The sequence below is a fragment of the Pteronotus mesoamericanus genome, unplaced genomic scaffold (genome assembly GCF_021234165.1).
Source record: "Pteronotus mesoamericanus isolate MK-2021 breed Mesoamerican mustached bat unplaced genomic scaffold, CSHL_Meso_final scaffold_167, whole genome shotgun sequence".
Lineage (NCBI taxonomy): Eukaryota > Metazoa > Chordata > Mammalia > Chiroptera > Mormoopidae > Pteronotus > Pteronotus mesoamericanus.
This window is the reverse complement of record NW_026555308.1, coordinates 38268380-38290005: the sequence shown is the minus strand read 5'-3', so window position 1 is coordinate 38290005 and position 21626 is coordinate 38268380. Positions and strand designations below refer to the sequence as shown.

General features: G+C 39.6%; 2 protein-coding genes across 2 annotated transcripts in view; one reads left to right on the top strand and one right to left on the bottom strand.

The window, feature by feature from the left end:
• Positions 1-3085: 3085 nt before the first annotated feature.
• SRP19 (signal recognition particle 19) lies at positions 3086-8493 on the top strand. Its single transcript, XM_054589332.1, has 5 exons — positions 3086-3225; positions 3838-3913; positions 5747-5818; positions 5912-6023; positions 7951-8493. The coding sequence occupies exons 1-5, from the start codon at positions 3185-3187 to the stop codon at positions 8082-8084; spliced, it is 435 nt and encodes a 144-aa protein (XP_054445307.1). The 5' UTR covers positions 3086-3184; the 3' UTR covers positions 8085-8493.
• A 5863-nt stretch (positions 8494-14356) lies between these two features.
• The window catches only part of REEP5 (receptor accessory protein 5), a 37118-nt gene continuing 29848 nt past the window's right edge, over positions 14357-21626 (bottom strand). The window contains exons 4-5 of the mRNA XM_054589961.1: positions 21412-21580; positions 14357-16767 (exon numbers count right to left, since the gene is read on the bottom strand). Coding sequence (XP_054445936.1) covers positions 16718-16767; positions 21412-21580 — 219 coding nt within the window. The 3' untranslated portion in view covers positions 14357-16717. The remainder of the gene's footprint in view (positions 16768-21411; positions 21581-21626) is intronic.

The following is a 21626-nucleotide window of genomic DNA, read 5'->3' as shown; positions in this document are numbered from 1 at the left end:
CTGTATGCATGTCTACCTTGCCCTTTATACTTACTAGAAACTTGGGCAATAGTTATTTTATTATCTATATCTGTAGCCCTAGCATCCCTCAGAGTATCTGGCACATAGTAGCTTCTCAATATGTTCATATTGGGTGGGTTAGAGGCCATGGGTGAGCACAGATATTATCGAATCTGCCAATTTCTTCCCCTTGCCACTTTCTTTCGAAGCTCACAGGTCAGTTTACTTACAAATCCAGCAACCCTCTCCCACCAACATACACATATACATCACATCTCTTCTTTCATCTCTTTCCTCCTGCTGCTTTCAATTTGTACTCAACAATTTAAGAATATTTTTCTTGTCAACCTCTATCTTCTCTTTCCACCTTTATGAACCCCACCCCTACCCAATAGCCTCAACCAAGGTTGATAGGTTGAATTTAATAGCATGAGGAAAACGAAGACAGTTTGATAAAAATTAGCTTTGAAAACAAGTGCCATTGATTTCTCAAGCCCTTTCATTATCTCCACAATTTTCTCTGTCCAATTTCATCCTTCATTAATCAACCTGCTTTTCCACAAGCATAAGCATTTAAAAACCTTATATTTGGTTACTGTTTCTTTAATCATCAGTGTAGTAACAACGTTGCTGTCTTCCCACCCCCCTTTTTCCTTGTATTTGTACACTATTTCAACAATAGTGTAGAGTTAAATAGGAGTTATGGATCTAGCATTGAATAGCACTCAAAAATATTAGCTCCATCATTAACTCAGTGTACATGAACCAGAAAATATAACCAATTTTTATATTGGCCTTTTTAATCTTAAATTTCTTACTTACATGGCTCTAAGAAAACAACTCCATGGTAAGTAGGGTATTACATGTGTTAAACCTCAGACTACCTTATTTGTTTCCCCCTTTTCCCATATGTGTATATAAAATGTTAATATTCTGAAAAGCATTTGAATTTTTGTGATACAGCTAAAGTATGAAAGCAGAGTCCTAAAACAGGTGAACTGTGTTTTTTAAAAGTTTGGATTCATTTCATCCCTAAATGTTTGGTTTGGTTTGGTTTGGTCGTTGCATGAAGCTCTTTGTACAGGAATCCTGCATTCTTTAGAAATAATATTTATTTGTTTACTATAGCACCAAACTAACCAGGTACTAATAAACTACAAGGAAGATTGAGAGGCAGAATTTAGGGCAGAGGGAAAAGTCAGGGGCTCACAGTCAGACTAGCTTGGCATCTACACTCAGCTGTCATTAGCACGAATGGGCCAATTACCTAACCTCAGTGGAACTAAGCTTTTTGGAGACTTTTGTTTGTTTAGTTTGTTTTTTCCATCTGTAAAAGAGAATACAGGACCTACCTTACCTTGCCCACTTTTTTAGAAAGTATCTTTGTAGGTGTGAAATAAGCAAGAGCTACTAAAATAGAAATTGAGGCAGGATAGTATGAAGTTAGGAAAATTCCTTGGCAAGTGAAATAGGAAAACTGAGACAAATAGCTAAACAAAATGGCCAAGCAACTTATAGCCAGATACAAAAGGTCACTTCCCTAGGGATAACACCTAGGCTTCAGTTGTATTGGGTTGGCCAAAATGTCCCTTTAGTTTTTTCTGTAGTTTTTTCATTTTCACCAACTTCATTTACTCAGATATTTTGAGTATCCCTGCTATCTCCCACGTGATATGTTGATTGTTCTCAAGGTCTCAATTTGATCATTATCAACTTCAACTGGTCTACCCCACCAGGGAGCATCCTCCAGCAAGAAATCCCCAGCACAAAACTTCACAAACCACTTTTGACATATTTGATCAGTCACAGCACCTTCTCCATACACTACACAAATCTTTTTTTGTTTCGGCTGCATTTTTACCTTTCTTAAAATTATAAAGCATAATATGTTTAAAATGTTGCATATTTTCTACTATCTTCAATATTAAAATAGCTATACAAAAATTCACCAGTTTTGGTTTAAGTGCAAGCTGATATGACACTGTAACCATATAATCTAACAAAATTGTTTTGAATGACATTAAAGATAACTAAGTGCTACTAGAGCCATCTCATGGAATAAACCAAACGAACTTTTTGGCCAACATGTTTTAGCTCCAAGCCTACAAGAGGGTGACACCAGAACCAACTGCAATGACTAACCCCCCCTGTCCTGTCACTGACTAATCAGTGGAAACCATGACCCTGAAAGAACACACCAGGAAAACTATTGAGTATTCTGCTGAAACCCTCCCCTGAGACCTTCTCTAAGATTCCTGCCTGTAAGAGAGAGAGAAAAGTCTCAAGGCAAAAGACCCAGTAAGTGCACTCTCCCCTCTGGGGAGCAGCCCAACCCATTCCCTTTTCCCTCCTCTTCATCTAAACTGGAAGGCAATGGGCAGGCAACGGGCAGGTGCAGCTTATCCCAGGCTAATCCCCTGAACCTGTTCCCAAGATCCCCTGGGCCTCCTCTTGCTTCTTCTACCCTAAGTTCTTCCTTGTTTTACTGTCCCCAAATTTAAGTCACCTGGACTCGTGTTGCGAGGTCATTCCTGCACAAAGTTAAGAACCCACACGCTATGGCCTGGCCCTTGGGAGGCCCATTCCCGGCCATGCCCGTTTGGTAACCAGAAATGAAGGTGTGTTTAGTTGAAGAACAGGAATGCTGAAACAGTGCTTTTCAATTAATCTAAACTATGCAAAAATATAGAATTTTAGTGTAGAAGATGACCTTCAAAAGTCTAAAAAGGTGTGTAGCCAAACTTAGGCCCAGAAGGGAATAAAGATAAAACATAATGGGTATCCTCTTGCCTGCTCCAACAACCTGCTTGAAACTACATAGACTAACCCCGGTATAGAGCCCTCCTCTAGTGGTGAGGGTACCTAGCACCATACAAACTACTGTGAAATTCCATTTCAGCAACAGCGCCTGCGCCCAAAAGTCTCGTTTTGACGACATAAAGGAAAGAATTGGAAACTTCCGCGAATCCTATCGCGAGAGGATAGACCCAAATGCCACGTAAGGAACTAGAGATCCTGGCGCCGAGCGACAGGCGCCGGAACAAACGGACAGTGAAAAGCCGTAGAAGTGTAAGCGTTCCGGTGGGCAGGACTTCCGCCGGAAAATGGGGTGGTCTGGGAAATCTCAGAGCCGAGTTCCGGTGGGTATTCTGGCGGGGGTCTCACCGAGTGGGCACCGGTGGCAATGGCTTGCGCGGCGGCGCGAACTCCGGCGGACCAGGACAGGTGGGTCCTGAGAAAGGGAGGGGCTTGCTGCCAGCCCGCAGGTGTTGGGTCGCCTTCCCCAGCCCCGAGAAGCGTTCGCCGGTGCAGCTCTGAGCCCCTCTCCGGGCGTTCATTTCTTCGAACCAGGCTCTGAGCAGGGTCCCTGAAATTCTCACTTAGGTAGCTCACGGTTTACCTGGTTTACCTGTACGTGACGCAAACGACTTTGGGTGCTACGTGGACGTGTCATTAAGTAACAGAATCACAGAGTGAGGACTGTTTTGGTTTTTAACTATTGTGACGTTTCAGGAAGTCTCCCTGGGATTCTCTAAAGTTATTAATCCTCTCTGATCCCGTACTTTCTCTAATGAGAGTGGGGCCTACCTCAGGAATTTTTGACAGGAAGCTGTATCTAACTGAGGAGTTATGACTTTTTTAACTTTCGTAAGTGGTGTTTTTTTTCCATCTAAAGTGGTGAGTTAAAGTTTCCTTTTTAAGTAAGAGGGAGACAGTATAAAGAAAAATACGCGAAGAATGGTATAAGTGTACCGGCAGTCGCGATGACGATGAATGAATGAGTGAAGTTTTGGAAATACTGCTCTCATGATACTAGCCGTGCTTTTTCTGTGGCAGGTTTATTTGTATATATCCTGCTTATTTAAATAACAAGAAGACCATCGCGGAGGGCCGGCGAATCCCCGTAAGTAAGGTGAGCAGGCCGACACCTTGGTCCTTAAGGGGAGGTTTTACTCTTAGGACCACAAAGGCTTCTTTTCACTTTACTGCATTGGCTGGGTGGGGAGGGCGCTGAGGAGAACAGTAGTCAGGAATTGGGTGTTTTCCTTAATAATGGTAAAACCAGAAAGGCACTAATTCATAGCTGAAGGAATTTTTTAAAGTGATTTTTCATGAACCTGTGTTTGAATGAGGAGAGGGTTGTAGGAACTGCACTGTTTTCATTTAAACCAGGGTTATGATAATCTTCCTCTTAATAAAGGAAACAGAAACTCTGTCACTGTACAATGTAATGTCCAGAATGCACTGGAGTTTTTAAAGAAAACTTGCAGAAAGTTCAGAGTTGTTGAGTTTTATGGTTTTATATGAAGTACCTAATGCCAAGAGAAGGGTCTTTGTTAAAGCATTTTATTTTCAAAATTGATGTCATAATTTATTTTTAAGAATTGCATTTTTTTAATCTAACACCAGATTTCAGGTAATCTGGTCTGAAGTATTGAATTTGTTATTTTTTTGTTATTTAATATTTCCTACTTTCTGCCTAAATGTATAAAGGAAGATCTGTTTTGCTGCCTCAGGATAAAAGAGAAAATACCAAAGCACTAGTTTGGAATAATGCCTGACTTGAGCCGCTGTAACAGAGGCCTCTGGGAGGAAGCTCTCAGATAATTTGGAGAATGGTTAAGTTATTTTTAACTTTTTTGATACATAGCATACATACAGAAACATACAAATTTTAAGTGTCTATCTTAATTTTCACAGAATGAATACACATAGGTAACCAGCACCCAGGAAGATTCCTTTATGTCTCTTCCCAGTCACTGTCCTCTCCACATATATGTACATACAAGGACAACCACTGTGTCATCATGATAGATTACTTTTGCTTGTTTTTGAATTTTATTTAAATAGCATTATACACTATTTTTGCATCTGTCTTTTTTTCACTGGATTTTAAGCTTATGAGAGTTATCCACATTTTTTAGTGAAGTTCAATTAGCATTGCTCTGTAATGGCATTTCTCAACTGCGGCTCTGTTGACATTTTGAGCCAGATAATTCATTGTTGTGGAGACTGTCCTGTGCATTTAGGTTGTTTAACAGCATCCTGGGCTTTTACGTACTGGATGCCAGTGCCTTACGCCACCCTAGTTGTGACAGTCAAAAATGTGTCCAAGCGTTGCCAAATGTTGTTTGGGGGGCAAAATTGCTTGATGAAAACCACTGCTATACAGTATTGCATTGCATAACATACCGTGGTCCCTTCTACTGTTGATGGATAATTGGGTGATTTCTAGTGTGGGGCTATTATGAATAGGGCTGCTGTGAACATTCTTGAGTTTATTTTTAGTGAATGTATTGTTGCATTTTTCTTGAATATAATCTTAGAAGTGGAATTGCAGGGCCCCAATGAATGCATACATTTGGCTTTAGCAGATACTGCCAAACAATTTTCCAAAGTGACTGTATCTGTGTTAGTTGTTTAAACTGTATTCATTGAGCACCTACTATGTTGCAAGTATCATGCCAGGTGCTGGGGAATATACTGGTGAACAAAATAATCCTTGACCTTGTGAAGTTTATGTTCTTTTGGAAGGGAGATGGACACAGAAGTATGAATCAGTGTAGTTCCTGGGAATTAAAAAATAATATATATATAATTACAATGGAAACAACTGTACCTAGTAGAAAAGGGAACCTAGGATTTGGTACATGTTTTGATCATAGTATTTAAAATAATTTACACAGCAGTATTGCAATATCCACTTAAAGCTAAGCTGTTTAATGTTTTTTTTTTAACTGTTTAGGCTGTTGAAAATCCTACAGCTACAGAGATTCAAGATGTGTGCTCAGCAGTTGGACTTAATGTCTTTCTTGAGGTATGGTGTGGTTTTTTCCTTCACTATTTTCCATACTCATCTCATTGATATAACTTTTAAACAGAGTCTGTTTTGTTTTGTTTTTTATGTTAGAAAAATAAAATGTACTCCAGAGAATGGAATCGTGATGCTCAGTACAGGGGCAGAGTCCGGGTCCAACTTAAACAGGAAGATGGCAGCCTGTGTCTTGTACAGTTCCCATCACGTAAGCTTTTTTTAAATGAATGAATAAAATTTGGTGGTAGGTTATTTCTCAGTGCTGCAAAAAAAGTTCTGATATTTTGAAAGGTAAAAATAATGGGTGTTCTACAGATTAATTTAGAGAAAGGACTACTGCTGATGGAAAGGTAAACAGTGGTTCTGATTTCTTTAAAGCTAAGACCTATTTGATAAAGTGATGAAACCTACTGATGGTTTCTCAAAAAATACTGTTTTGTGAACATTTTATAAACCTCTGGAAGTCCATCATTGCTCCCAGGTTAAGTGTATAAAATTAGCCCTGGCTGAGAAGCTGATTTAGGTAGAGCATTGTCCCAATGTTCCAAGATTGTGGGTTTGATTCCCACCCAGTCAGGGCACATAGAAGAGTCAACCAGTAAATGCATAAATAATTGGAACAACTAATCAATGTTTCTTTCTCTCTCAAATCAAATTTTTTAAAAAGAGTGTAAAATTATTGTCAGTTGTTAATTGCCATTTCAGATCCCAGAGATCCTGAGGTCTGTTTATAATTTCTATCATTAATAAATCTAAAAAGCTATATTTAGTAGAAAAAAGCAACATATGTGCATAGCTTGGTACCACTAGGTAAATTTAAATATGAAATAAGAAAATACCCAGTCTTAAGATTGTAGTTAACTTAATAGCAAGCAGGGCAGGGGGTGAGGAGTGGGGATGGGGAGTTATGAGAAGACTGTAGCATTATCCCTGGTTTTATTTCTTAAAAAAAAAAAATAACAACACTGGGCATTGATATTCCAAGAATATTAATTCTGGATATTGGAAAGAGAACTATTTATTTACATGTTATTCATTTCTGAATATTTTTTTATTTCTGAAACATATGTTTTAATTTTTTAAAATGGAGGTTTTGTGTATGTGTGTGTGAGACACAATAACCCCAGACTGACAACTTGCTTTCAGTTGGATTAAAATAGGTTGGTTTCTGTATACCAAACGCTGTCATGATTAGTAGATACTTCCAGAAATTAAAGATTCTGACTCAGGAATGACAGATGAGTATATTCCAGTGTTTTGTTTTTTTTCTTTCACATCTTCTTATACTATATCTTAAAAGTCAAAAAGACCAAAAACAAAAAGCAAAAAACAAAAAAAAAACCAACCCACAAACTTTTGATTTAAAAATTTTAGTTGAAAAGATGTGTCCTGTTTCCAGAAAAAATAAAACAGTTTCAAAGAAAAGCTGAGAGCTTGGGGCATTCGGGTAAGGAAGACAGCAGCTGGAGCTGGAGGAGGTGGCTGGGGCACACAGCGAGGTGCCTGCATTCATAGATGGTCTGAGCAGAGGAGTAGCATCTTTTGTAGCTTAATGGCATTGGATTTTTGTTGTAAGACAGAGGACCTGTGTTTCCATAGTTTAAAAGTTATAATGATATGCTAATTTTTTCCAGTTTTTTACATTTATATATGTTCTTTGATTTTCAAGTCACTAAACCAAGACCAAAATTTTTGTTTCGCAATTAGTGTTTTAAATTTTGATTGTGTTCGTTTAAATATTTCAGTATTGCTTTCAGTAATTTTCTCCACCAGAGACACCCCCCCACTTGAATGAGTCATTGTCTTCATAGTCATTTATCTTTTCTTTTTCTTTATTTTTAATTTACTGATTTTAGAGAGCACAAGAGAAACATCAGTTTGTTGTTTCATTTATTTGTGCATTCATTGGTTCCTTCCTATATGTGCCCTGACTGGGGATTGAACCTGCAACCCTGGCACATTGGGACAACATCCTCACCTACTGAACTACCCGTCCAGGGCTGTTTATTTCTTGTTAAATCTTTCTCATTTTCTTGATGTGGTGTGATACTTTCTTGAACTTTTTGGTTTTGAATTAATGACCCTGTGTGTCTTATCTCTCACATTATACACTAAACCTAACCTCTGGTTCCTAGGTAAGTCAGTAATGTTGTATGCAGCGGAAATGATTCCTAAACTAAAAACAAGGACACAAAAAACAGGAGGTGGTGACCAAAGTCTTCAGCAAGGAGAGGGAAGTAAAAAAGGGAAAGGAAAGAAGAAGAAGTGACCTGGTATGAGAAGCAAGTATGTGATTACTACTGTTAGAGATATGAATGGAGGTTTCTAATTTGTATCTGAGAGACACAGGAGCTTTTGGTTTGTATCATTTAACTGACTGAACATTTGTGCCTCCCAACTCCAGCATCAGAGTTGACAATGAAATAAATTTACATCAGAAGTTTGCATCTAGTTCTTTTGCAGTATAAAAGAAAACATTTTTTTTGCCTTTCAATGCAGAGGTTTTGTGGAAGAGAGAAGCTTATTTTAAAATGGATAATGGACTCCACCATAAGTTACTTGAAATCCTGTATCCTCTATGTAAAAAACATGTTTGGATAAATGAATTTAATAAAATTTGAAACACATTTTGTTCCCCTTTTAAGTTAATGAAATAAAATTTGAAACTGACTTTTGTAGCTTCTTCTTACAAACTGATCAATGCCCAGTGGGAGAGATAATTAAAAGAGACTAAGATGAGTAGTGGAAGTTTAGTATGGGCCTAAAACTAGGAGAAAGTGGTTAAATCCTCTTGGAGGTCTATGAACAGCCAGTCTATAAATCTTACTCATTTAATTAGTTGTTCTCATTTAATTGTTCAACTACTGTTTTTTTGACATACGTAAAGTACTTGAGTTTAAAGCTTTAAAAAGATTTGCTTATTTTGTGGGCTTAAGAATACTGTTTTAATTGGATTCCTAAAATTACCTATGTTTCAGCACCTTGAGATAATACTTTTTAAATAAATTATATAGGTGATTCTAACTTTTATCACAAAACACTTTCAGAAAGTAGTAATTTTTTTTGTAAAATTTAAGAGAATCCCTACCCAGCCGTATGTTTTTGTCCACTGAAACTCTTTAGAGGAACTGCCTTCTCTGACTCCGTATGCTTTTGGAAGGACCGTTAAAGTCGCACCACATAACATTCCCGTTAGTGATGGACCAATGTGTACGATGGTGGTCCCACAAGATTATAATGGAGCTGAAAAATTCCTATCACTCAGTGACGTCATAGCTGTTGTAAATTTGGAGACAATGCATTACTTACATGCATGGTGATGCTGGTGTAAACAAACTTGCGCTGCCAGTCATATAAAAGTATTGCACATAAAATTATGTACATACAGAACATAATACTTGATAATGATGACAAATGAATTAACTGGTTTAGGTATTTACTGAACTTTCTATTGCTATTTTAGAATATATTTTTTCTACTTAAAAAAAAAGTCTGCTATAAAGCTGTATGCCATGTTATTCCAGCAGCAGCCTCATATAGCTTGTGCTTACTATGTCTCTTGATTACATTATTTTCTGTTGTGCTTGATTGAGTCTTGTGTTGTGTTATACGTTGAGTGCAGCCTACATGTGCAGTAGTGTGGACCTGTCCCAGGCAGGCCTTCACGTTCACTCGCTGCTGCTTACTCACTGACCCACCAGAGCAACTTTCAGTTCTTGAAGCTCCATTCACAGTAAGTGCTCTATACAGGTGAAAAGATTTTTTAATCTTTTATACCGTATTTTACTATGTCTTTTCTATGTTTCCATATGCTTAGATACATAGACACCCATCGTGTTATAATCGCCTGCACTATTCATCACATAATACTGTACAGGTTTGTAGCGTAGGAGCCATAGACTCTACCACATAGCCTCGGGTGGTCTCATCATTGAAGAAGTGCATGTCCATCTTCAGCTGCAAAGCAGGCTGGGAAAGAAGATACATAGCTTTTTCAGTCCTGATAGTAGAGGCAGCCAAGAAGAAAGTAGTTGAGAATGGGTATTGAGGCAGCCAAATTAAAAGATTTGTCACAGAAAGATGACTGGAGTCTAAAATTGCTTTAGTTCTGGGGCAATAAGACTTGCCATAGAGGTTTCAGAACTACTGCTCTAACATTGTAGTGCTCTTTCTTCACATTGTTGTAATCAGTGCTTTAATTGAACTATCCTTTGCCAACAAGTGAAAAATGGAATCTCTAATGAGCAAGATTGAACATTTACTCATATGTTGACATACTGTTTGTATTCACTTCAGTGAATTATGTTCACATCCTTTGCCCACTTTTTAAAGACTTTATTGTTATCAATATTATACCTGTACATAATTAAAGAGCCAGCTAGTTTTAATAGTTTAAATTTTAGGCATTAACTTCCATCTTAGGAGGATTTAGTTTTCCTTCCTTTACCCCCACCACATGCATGCCTGCTTCCCATCTTCCTTCCTACCAATGTATTTCATATTTTTAACACTACTCACAGTTTACATTATCACCATATATTCCACTTGTAGCTGAGCCATGTGCTGCCTTTGTTACTCGAAAATGTGGTCAGGAGTCAGTAGCACGGACCTCCCCGGGACCTTGCGAAACGTGTGGAATCTCACTCCAGCCCAGAATTCAAACACATTGAACAAATCCCCAACTAGTTCCTACACACATTTAAGGGTTTGTTTGTTTTTGTTTTTTTGCAAATGACATTTTTCAAGTTAATTTACTATATAGAAACGGAAACTTGTTATGGAAAGCGGGGGTGTAGTTTTTGTCACTGTCCCCACACACACATACACTAAACTACTGTAAATTTATATTTATATACTTAGCACACATTGGGGTTTAAGAAACACTGAAGTATGCTGTGGATATTTTTATTTCCTGCACTTATGTTTTCCTTAGAGCTACTATTTTTTCTTTAATTTTCTAAATATCACTATCTCAGCTACAAATAACCCACCGTCAAAATGTCCTTTCAAAAAGTTTGCTCACATCAGGCAGTTTATTAATTTCATCATTGTAAAGAGGTCTCTTCTGCAGCCTTTTACCTGGCTTCAGTCTGCTGGTCACCTTAGGCCGAGGGCACAGCTTCATTCTGGGTTCTCTTCACTGTCACCTGGAGTGGCTCCATCGCTTTGCTGTTTCGGGTGTCTTGTATTAGTGTATCCTGTGTATTGCTTTTTTTGGGAGTTGTTTTGTATAACCCATCTTCAGGCTCTTCCTGGGAAAAATGCAAGGAGGGTGGATAAATATTCTTAGACCTTGCATATCTGAAGGTGTCATCATTCTGCCCTTTTGGCTAGGTATAGAATTACTATTGGAAATCATATTTCAGAAGTTCAAGGGCATTTCTTCATCGTCTTCCAACTTCTGTTACAGTTGCAGGAAAAAACAGCTTATTCTAGTTCATGGTCTTTGTGACCCGTATTAATCTGTTGAAACCTGCAACATCTCAGTATTCTGAAATACCACGATAGTGTGCTTCATATGGGTCCTTTTGTCCATTGTGCTGGGTACTTAATGAGCTCTTTCAGTCTGGAAACTTGTGTTCTTAAGTTCTGGGAAATTTTCTTGATCTTTGTTGGAATCCTGATTTGAATACTGGACATGATGGACTAGTACTCAAATTCTCCTCTTTTTCTTAGCCTTAATGTTCTATTTCCTAGAATTCCTCAGCTTTATCTTACAACACTCCTCTTGAAATTTTTACTTTTGTATTTTCAACTTGTCTAAGCTCTTGCCATCTGAATGTTTCCTTTTTCCAGCATTCTGTTACTTCATGGATGTAATTTATTTCTCAGAGGATATGATTTATTTTCCAAATTTCTTTTTTGTTTTTTTTTTAAATGCTCACCTGAGAATAGTGGAAGGGAGAGAAAGAAATTCCAACCAGTTGCCTCCCATATGTGCCCTGACTGGGGATCAAACCCGTAGCATTTTGGTGTACAGGACGACACTCCAACCAACTGAGCAACCTAGCTAGGGCCTTCTTTTTTTTATTTTGATCCCTGTCCTGTTAAGTGGGTTTCCTTTTTCTTTCTTTTTTTTTAAGTGTGAAAATCAAAAAGCCAATTGGAAGTTCTGAGCACACAGGGCTTGCGTACTGTTTCACTAAAAGGATATCTGCTGAGATGTTTTCTGGGAAATTTCCAAGATCAGAGGTGTTTTTCTCTTAAGCTGGTCTGCTTCCCCAGGAGTCTAATGAGCTCCAGGGAGATTAAGGGTCCAGAAACCTAGTGGAGAATGTGGGTTGGAGAAATAGGTCTCAGCTTTTAGTCACTCAATCCTGTTTTTAAACCTCCAGCCTTTTGCTTGAATAGGGATAGGGTAGGTTTTCACCAACCCGCCTTATTTGAGTGCCCTTTCTATATTGATTGCTCTTTATAGTTATTTTGATATTGGATGTGACTTTATAATGAAATTTCTATATTCAGAGACTAGGTAAGGTAGGCAGAGTAATGCGCCCCACTCCCCCAGCCTGTGGTCGTGTTACTGCCTCCACGTGGCAAAAGAGACTTTGCAGGTGTGATTAAGGATCTTGAGCTGGTATAAGCGTATCTCAGAAATATTGTGGGTTCAGTTCCAGACCACCATATAATAAAGCGAATATCGCAATAAAGCAAGTATAATCTTCTTGCTGGGGTAGTCTTGCGTTCAGTTTGTAAAAAACACACCTGTGAGGCGCAATAAGGGGAGTGCAGTAAAACAAGGTATACCTGTCGTGGGTTGCCCAGGTGGGCCCAATGTAATCACAGGGGTCATTATGAAGGGAAGCAAGAGTGCTAGAGTGACACAGGTGGAGGAGTGCAGGCGGTCTCTAAGCTGACGGAAGCAAGGAAGCAAGGAGATGGCTTCCGTAGTGTCCGAGGAGGAATGCAGCCCTGCCCACCCATTTTGGGTGTCTGACTTCCAGAACTGTAAGCTAATGAACTGTGCTGTTTTAAGCCAATATATTTGTGGTACTATATTAACAGCAGCAATAGGAAACTAACACATCAGGTGAACTATTGGGTTGGCCAAAGTTTGTTTAGCTTTTTCCGTAGTATGGCTCTGGTAGTGCTTAGTTGTCTTTTAATTTCATTTGAAACAATTTTGTTAGACTGTATCGTGACAGCTCTCACATCAGCATGCATTAAAAAAGTGAAAATAAAAATTGGTGAATTTTTGTGCAGCCATTTTAATGTTGAAGATGGAAGAAAATACACAACATTTTTGGTGTATAATGCTTTATTACTTCAAGAAAGGTAAAAATGACCGAAATGCAAAAAAAAAAAAAAAAAAAAATGTGCGTTTTATGGAGAAGGTGCCATTACTGATCGAACATGTCAAGGTTTCTTGGTACTAATGACATTTTGGCCAAGTAAGTCTTTGCTGTCGGGCCGTCTCACGCATTGGGAACTGTTTATTTAGCAGCACCCCGGCCTCTGCCCAAAAGACGCCAATGGCAGGAGATGGCCGACAGACTTAAAGTACACAAATCAATATGGTGAAACACTGAAAACTGCGTCTTTTCTTTTACAGAAAAAAAACTAAACAGACCTTTTGGCCTACACAGTATCTAGTAAGACAAATTCTCCAGACCTCGGAACTGTTGGCCTCCTTAGTAGTCTCTACTTAGTGGTTCGAAACCCTAGATACATGTTAGGAGCACCGGAAGACTTTTTAGACGCATTCTGGCACCTGGGTACCACAGTGAACTGTCAAAATTTCTGGTAGTGTAGTCCAATACCAGTATTTTTAGAAAGCTCCCCAAGTGATTGTAGTGAAAAGCTCTGTATAGTAAGTGTAAAGATAGCATTTACCTAACAGTGGTTTTATCTTAAAATGTGGTTCCTGGACCATCAACATCACCTGGGAACTTGCTGGAAATTTAAATTTTTCAGCCCTGCCCAAGATCTGAGTGAGAAGTTTTGGGAAAGGGGCCAGCAATCTGTGTTTTAGCAACCTGCACCCCTCCCCACCCCAAAGGGATTCTGGTGCACACTAAAGTTTGAGAACCACTATCTAACCAACCTCCTTACTGCTTAATCTCTGAGGTGTGTGTCATAAAGAGATATAAGAATATTGTGGTAACTTTTAATTAAGGTCAGTCTCAAATATATTTACTTTCCTGCTGTACTGTATAGAACTATAATATTTGATGGCTATAATATCGCAATTGTGTTATTCTAAACACATATAAAGATTGTAGACATAGACATGTAGAGACAGATATAGGAGACAAAGCTAATACACCCTCCAGCAGTAGGTATTTTTAATAAAATCCTCAAGTTCTTGGTCTCAAAGTACAGAATAATTTAGAGGCACATAGAAGGGTTTACTACATTAAAATATATACAACTTGTGTCATGAGAAGTGTGTGTAATACAATATGTGAGTAGAAAATGGTTTAGATTTCCTTTAAGTCAAATGAGAAATGGGATTAATAAACAGCAGTGTTTAAGGTTCATTTACCTATATTCAGAATTAGGCTAGTTGTTTTTAAAGCCCCACAAAATGAAATGTAACAGTTCTGTGAGATAATGGAATTTTATTTACATCCATTTCCGTTCAGTATACCACATCTTCAGGATAGGCAGGAACTTATTTAAAGGCTATGCTCATTTTCTTCAGGCTGTGGACAGAAGGCTCCCGCGGAGCAGTGATTACTGATCTGGAACCTTTCAAGTAGAAGAATTGCTGTAGGGATTCCGTAACTTTACATATCCCCCAAATACCATTCCTGTACAAACAAATGCTTGTCTTCTAGCTAGACACAGGCTTAGTTTTCAAATACTGTAGCATGGCGAAATGTTACTTGGGAAATGGAAACTGAGACAGAATTGTTCAACTCATAACTTGTCTTTAGCATGTATAGTTTGCCAAAAACAGTAACAAATTTCTTCCAGAATGCACTGTAGGAGAAAACAAAAAAAATTGCATTCAGAATATATTTTCTCACTGTAGCCATTTTTAAACTGATATTAGCCTGTAAGTAGCTACAAGCAATAGTAACCTTTAATATCTTGCCTGATAATATATTCTATATAGTAACGATCTGATGATATGTTTTGATTGGTAGAGGTTGCTCATTTTCATTCTCTTGCCACCAAGAAAAGGGTACTTTATTTTTCGGGAAAGGGACTTAAATACCCTTACAGGTATTTTTTTTAAACTAAGGTTTGATTTTATCCAAATAATCGCTTTCGTCCTAAAGGTTTTTAAAATTAAGTTCAATAAAATGCCTTATGATCACCAGTATTGTCCCTTAAGAAAAATGCCCTGATCCATATTGTAATATTTGGGTGATATATCATACCTTATTTTTTATTATCTTTAGTATTTTTTACATCATGAGACATCATTATGATCTTACCTGTTATTGAAAGTAACTAATTGTTTATTAATCATTTATTTGCCTTAAAATGCTTCTCGTATGCACCTTGACCAGGGATTGAGCCCGCAACCCAGACATGTGCCATGCCCTGACCAGGAATTGAACCAGTGACCTTTTACTTTGCAGGGTGATGCCCAACCAAGCCACATCGATCAGGGTTCATCTTGGTAGTTTTATTGTACTCTTCGGTCAGTTTAGTCTAATTATTGGAGTACGGTTGGTATAAAGCTTTTTCTAGTCCAGACAAGCTAGTTGGCTGAGCAAACTGGAGACACTGACTTGAACTTTTTGCTATATACTCAAATTATGTAGTTACATGAAATTTATCAAATTAAAGCATAAAGATGAAGGCATTTAGGCCGACTACAAGCGATTCTGACTTGTGAACTGGGGAGGCCTCTAGTGTTTGACCTTGAAGGCCAGAGAAAGAAGGTGAAGGCAGTTTTACTTAACCAGATTACAGGTTATACCATACGTCCTTTCAGTCTCCCAAAATTGCTTTTAGAGCCTGGTGTCATCATTAGCACGTACTGCTGGCTAATGACATAAACAAGAACATACATGTAATCAGGGGTGGGCAAGCCTCTGGAGGGTCCTTAAAGTGGTTTAAAAAAAGACTGGGGGGAAAAAAAACAAGGCTAAACCAACATGATAGCATTGAGGGTGGAACCAGGGATGATTTCCACTTTAGCATCTCAAAAACAGACAAAATAAAGCTTATAAGCAGGTTATCAAAAGGCCATAAGACAGTATTACTAGTTCAACAGGAATTGGGAGCTGTGATTACTGATGTGTGCACATTTCCCCATTTATCAGCAAAGTGACTACTGTACAAAGCTCTTTTAGCATTCAGCTGCTGCAATGTTAAGAAAGCCACCGGCACAACCTCCATTCAAATTCATTTATCGCTTAACTAATCATTCCAATTATTACTCATTTGTAGTAATTTTCTCAAGTGTTTTTTAGCAGATTACACCGGCACAGTGGAACCTCCAGATTTTGGCAGGTGCTCTCCAAGAGCATTATGCATGTTATAGTCAGTACATTTCCCTACATATATGTATGCGCCAATACATCAAAAACATTTAATACAAAACTGTACCTTACATGAAGTAGAACCTTAAAGAGTGTCCTAAAATATAAGTACAAAGAAAATGCATGCAAAGAGAGCCCATTAAAGTACAAAGCCCATGGGATATATAATTTTATTTTAAGTTTATATTTCTGGCAGGATAGTAAATACGTCTTATCCTACCAAGAGGCAAAATATATTTTCCAAAAATTTGAATACTGCCCATTGCATTAAATTTAAATTAAAGGGTTCCCTACGTATATAGACAGTAAAAGTAAGCAAAAAAAACCCCAACACATTCCATTTTTAAATATATCAAAAATGTTTCCAAGGCAACATTAAAATGATTATACCACAGTCCCTAACACAACATCAAGCTCTAACAGGAAGGTACAGAGGGCAGGAGGCTCCATCCAGTTGGGTTTAGGTGCTCTTCTTTTCATCACCCAGCAAATTCACGGCAGCTTTCTTGACTGTTAGGAAGAAAGGAAATTATATCAAAGCTTTTTGCAGTACAGGCTCTGTGCATAATGTAGCTACTAGATAACTGGGATGACTCATGTTCAGATGAGAACACACTGAGGTTTGTGGTCAGGGCTAAAAAAGTTTCCAGGAAATGGACAAGAATTACTTGATGGCACAGATCCTGAGTACTTGAGCAAAGCTCTTGAAGGTCATCTACCCTAGCCTCCCGGTAGTGACACTACCACCCAAGTAAGCCCTCTGTCCGCCTGTGAACATCACACACACACACATTGCTGGGGCTTTTCCCTCTGTACAACCAAGAAATTCTCGTTTGTATCTGGGTGATCACCTGTAGAATTTACTGTCTCAATCTGATGATAACTAGGTCATCCATCTATTCTGTGACCAAAAACAGCCCTAGAAATGATGGTATGTTTGTACACATGTATATTCTCATTGTGCCACCATTTCCTCCTACGATGGGAAGAGTGTGCTGCAAGTCTCTGAGTTGGTGGCAAGATACTACATTCATGAAGAAAGTATCTGTTCTTCTGTGGGAAACCAAGCCTTCTGCTTCTTAACTACCAAGTAGCTTAGAATGTGCTGGGAGAACTAGTGTGGTATGTGAGATGGAGAGGGTGCATTTTCCGGAAGCCTCCAGGGCCTCCTGTGAGTCCACGCTGAGGCTATTTTTGATGGAGGCACAATCCAAAGATAAGAGCCAAGTCTCTCCTTGTTCACAGGCTGGCAGCTGCTCTCCATTCAATTAAAATTGCTGAACAAAGTTAACAAATTGTAGCCTCTCAACTAGAAATGTACTTTCTGTGCATTTGTAAAATGTACTTCCTGGAGAATCCAGAAGTTTTGAGGAAAGTCTAATATGTATCGGCATTTAAGTTCCTCATTTTAATTCTCAAACCCCTGTTTAGGAATGTATCACAGCACAGTAAAACTGGATTAAAATTGGACTTTAGAGTATTGCTATCTAAGAGAGCCAAGACGCTAGGAAATGTGAGCAAACTAGACAGAAATGTTATCACCAGAGGCGGACGGTTAGGCTGAGGGCAAGGAAGAACAGAAAAGAAAGTTCTTAAAAGCAACTGGTGACTCCAAAATGGGAGCATGTGAAGGTTACAAGTTATTCTTAAAAATGTAGAAAAATGTGTTGGAATAGACTGCAGCTCTGGGGACAGAAAGGGGTTCAGTGGAGAGGCCCGAGAGGGAGAAGTGGGAGGACACATCATGCTGGGGCACCAGAGCTGCTGGAGAGGGGCCAGGTCACCCCTCACCCTCCACTTTCTAATTAGAGCATAGAGCTCTAACAACAACCACATCCCCGAATGTCATGTCCATCGCCCCCTTTTCTCCAACTTCTGAAAACCTTTACTGTGCCCTCTGGAACTTAAGACCCATCAGCAGCAAAGTCACCCCTATTTTCAGCCATTTCTCCAAATATTCCCTTGACCTTGCTTTTACAGAAATATGGTTATCCCCTGAGGACACTGTGTTCTCATGTGGCCGCTGTTTTTTTTCCCTTCTTCCATGACCCTAGTGCCACCTTGTTCTTCATTGCCACATTCAGAGGTTCATGTCATCAGATTATATCTCCCACTAGCATTTCTTTTCCCAGTCATCTCTGGTCCTTGGGCCATGTTGACTTATTTCTTTTAAGATTTTTGCTATACGGTCAATATCACTAATACCATTGCTATTTTAATTACTGGTGATTTCAACAGCCACATAGTGATCCTTCCAATATCCTGACCTCTTAGTTCTTCCCCTCCAAGAACCTTTATATGCCATCCGACCTACTCTGCCTACCGCAGCCACTCATTCTCCTGGGTCTTGTCACTACCAATAGCTGCAGCCCCTCCACATTCTCAGCGTCAAGCACCCCACTCTCCACCATTCCCTCCTACCTTTGTAACTCACTCCTATTACCCCGATTCAGAATTCTTCCCCCACAACTGGTTTTATTACCCACTGACCTTACCACCTTTGCCTCTTCCTCACTTTGGTTCTCGCCCAGCTTAAATTCCATCCTCAAACATTGACACTCCTTAGTCCCACTCTCACTTCATAGTTACTTAACAAAATTAACCTTGACAGTACTCTCCACCTATTCTGAATGTGGTTGGAGAAAAACAGTTGAACCAGCCTCACTTTAAGTCCATGGACACAAATCTCAAGTGAACCTGTAACACTGCCTGGCCATCTCATGACAATATCCCGGGCCACTCACTCTCCCAGTGTCTCAGAGCGACCCGCAGATTAAAGCCACACTCACTGGTTTATGTGCGGTCTATAGCTGCTTTCACACTACAATGGGAGAGCTGAGTACGAGCAACAGATGGCCTGCAAAAACGAAAGCATCTGGCCCTTTACAGAAAGAGTTTCCTGATCCCAGTCCTAGAGAACTGTTTCATACCTTCTCCTCTTCCCATCCTATCCTCTCTCTCTTGACCTTTTTTTCCTACTTTACAGAGAAATTTGAAGGAATCAAAAATTACTTCAATAAGCTCCCACCATCACATGTACTCACCAGCATTTCACCCATAAACTCTGATGTCCCTCCTGTTGTTACACACTGCCGCTGCTCCCATGACCGCTCCCTCTATTTGTACACTAGATCCTGTCTCCTCCGGTCTAGTCAAGGACAGACTGCCAGCAATTCACCCTCTCACCCGTGTCATTTTCTTGCTCTTTACTGGATCACTCCCATTAATTCTCATACATACTTTGTTTCTTTCCACCTTAAGGGAAAGGAAAAATAAGTCCTCAGGACACTACTTCCTTTTTCCAGTTATAGTCCAATCCTGCTCCTTTGCAGAAAATTTCTCAAAACAGCTGTCTGTATTCTGTCATGTCTTTCCTCCCATTTCTCTCAAATGCATTCCAGTCAGCATTTTGCTCCACCGCTCCCCATATCTGATTTGTCAAGATCACTAGTGCCTTCCTCACTGTTAAATCCAACAGTCGGTGTTCAGGCCTTCTCATCTTACTTGTCCCAACTGCATCATGTGACACAATGAGTCACTCCCTCCTCTTTGAAACACTTCCTTCATTGACACCAGTCTCAAGCTTTTCTTGTCACCTCAACTGGCCACTCCTTATCAGTCTGCTTTGCTGGTCACTTCTCATCTTCTCAATTTCTAAACATTGGGGGCCCCAGAATTCAGTCCTCAGACCCAGTCTTTTCTAACCACATTCACCCCCTTATTTATCTCATTCAGTCTCATGTTTTCTGTCTATGTGCTGGTGACCCCCAAATTCATATCCCCAGTCCAGACCTGTCTCTTCAGTTCCTGTTGTCTATATCCTGATGGCTGTTTGACTACTCTATGTAGCTACCTAACAGACACCTCAAAGTTATGTCCGAAAATGAATGCCTAATTTTCCCTCTCAACCTGTTACGCCCAGTCTTCCCCAGCTCAATGGCCATTTTTATCCTTCTGTGTGTTTGAGCTAAAAAGCTTGTCCTCGTCCTTGACTCCTCGCTCATACTGCACACCCAAGTCCTATTGGTTCTACATTCTAATCCATCTAATCCAATCTAATCTATCTAATCTAATCCAGGGACTTCTTACCGCCTATTGCTACCATTGTGAACCAAGCCACCACTATCACCTCCAGCCAGATCACCACAATGGCCTTTTAACTGCTTTTCTCATTTCCTCCCTTGTCTTCAGCCTAATCTTAATACAGTGGCCAAAGTGACTCTGTTAAAACACAGGATGGATCATGTTGCTCCTCTGATCAAAATTCCCCATCTAACATAGAGGAAAAGCCAAAGCCTTTACAATATCCTATAAAGCATTACATGATCTGTCTTCTTCCAGCCTCCACTCTTCAACCTCACTGAACTTGTCTTCTACTCTCCCTCCAGGTCATTCTCTTCCAACTGTACTGCCCCCGACTCCAGGCTTCTGCATGAGCGAGTCCTTCTGTCTGGAGCATTCTTCTCCATGGTCTCTTCCTTTACCGCTTTCATGTCTGATTCAGTACAGCCTTCTTGGAGAGGATTTCCTAAATCACTATTAAAACTTGTAACCTTCCCTTCAGCCCCTAGCACTCCCTATCTTTCTATCTGCTACATTTTCTCTTTCTCAACTGCTAACTGTACCATATATCTTACTTTTTAATTCTCTCTCACAACAAGATTGTAAATCTTCCAAAGTTCAAGGAGTATGATCTGTTTGGTTCACTGGTTTATCCCCAGTACTGTGAACATGCTTGGCACATATTAAGCACCTCAGTAAATACCTGCTGAATGGATGAATCAGAGAGCTGAGAGAAAGACCATTCTATGGGACCTATAACAAAAGCAATCTCGATAGCATATTAAGCAGTCCAACCTGAAGTGAATTCAAGAGATATCTGAATATAAATATATAAGATTCTCTCAAATCTCTGTCCACCACACCAAGTCCTTTTTCCTAATGTGCTAAATGAACGGTGTATTAATGTGGCATGGAGGAAGAATCTTGGGGAAAGTAAAGGACAGTAGGCAAAGTCTTGGTAAAGACATCCCGAGTAATCTTGGTATTTGGCTGAGGAAATCTGACAGGACGAGGAGGCCAGGGAGCTGACTGCTTGCGCCCAGTGTATCACACCCCCTCTCACATGCTGGACCAAGCTGTCCCGAGTCTCACCTTCTTTAGTGATGGCATCTGCAGTCCCTTTGGCTTTGTCCTTCATTTCATTCACCACATTGTCTACCTGGGACTCATGCTTCAGGAAGATAGGGCGGATGATGCGCTTGTAGAGCAGTTCTGCCCCATTAGAGGGGCTCGGGGCCATGCACCACAACAGGAAGCCGCACTGCACAGAATGAGAACCAGCATGGTAACAGGAGGGGAGTGGGCAC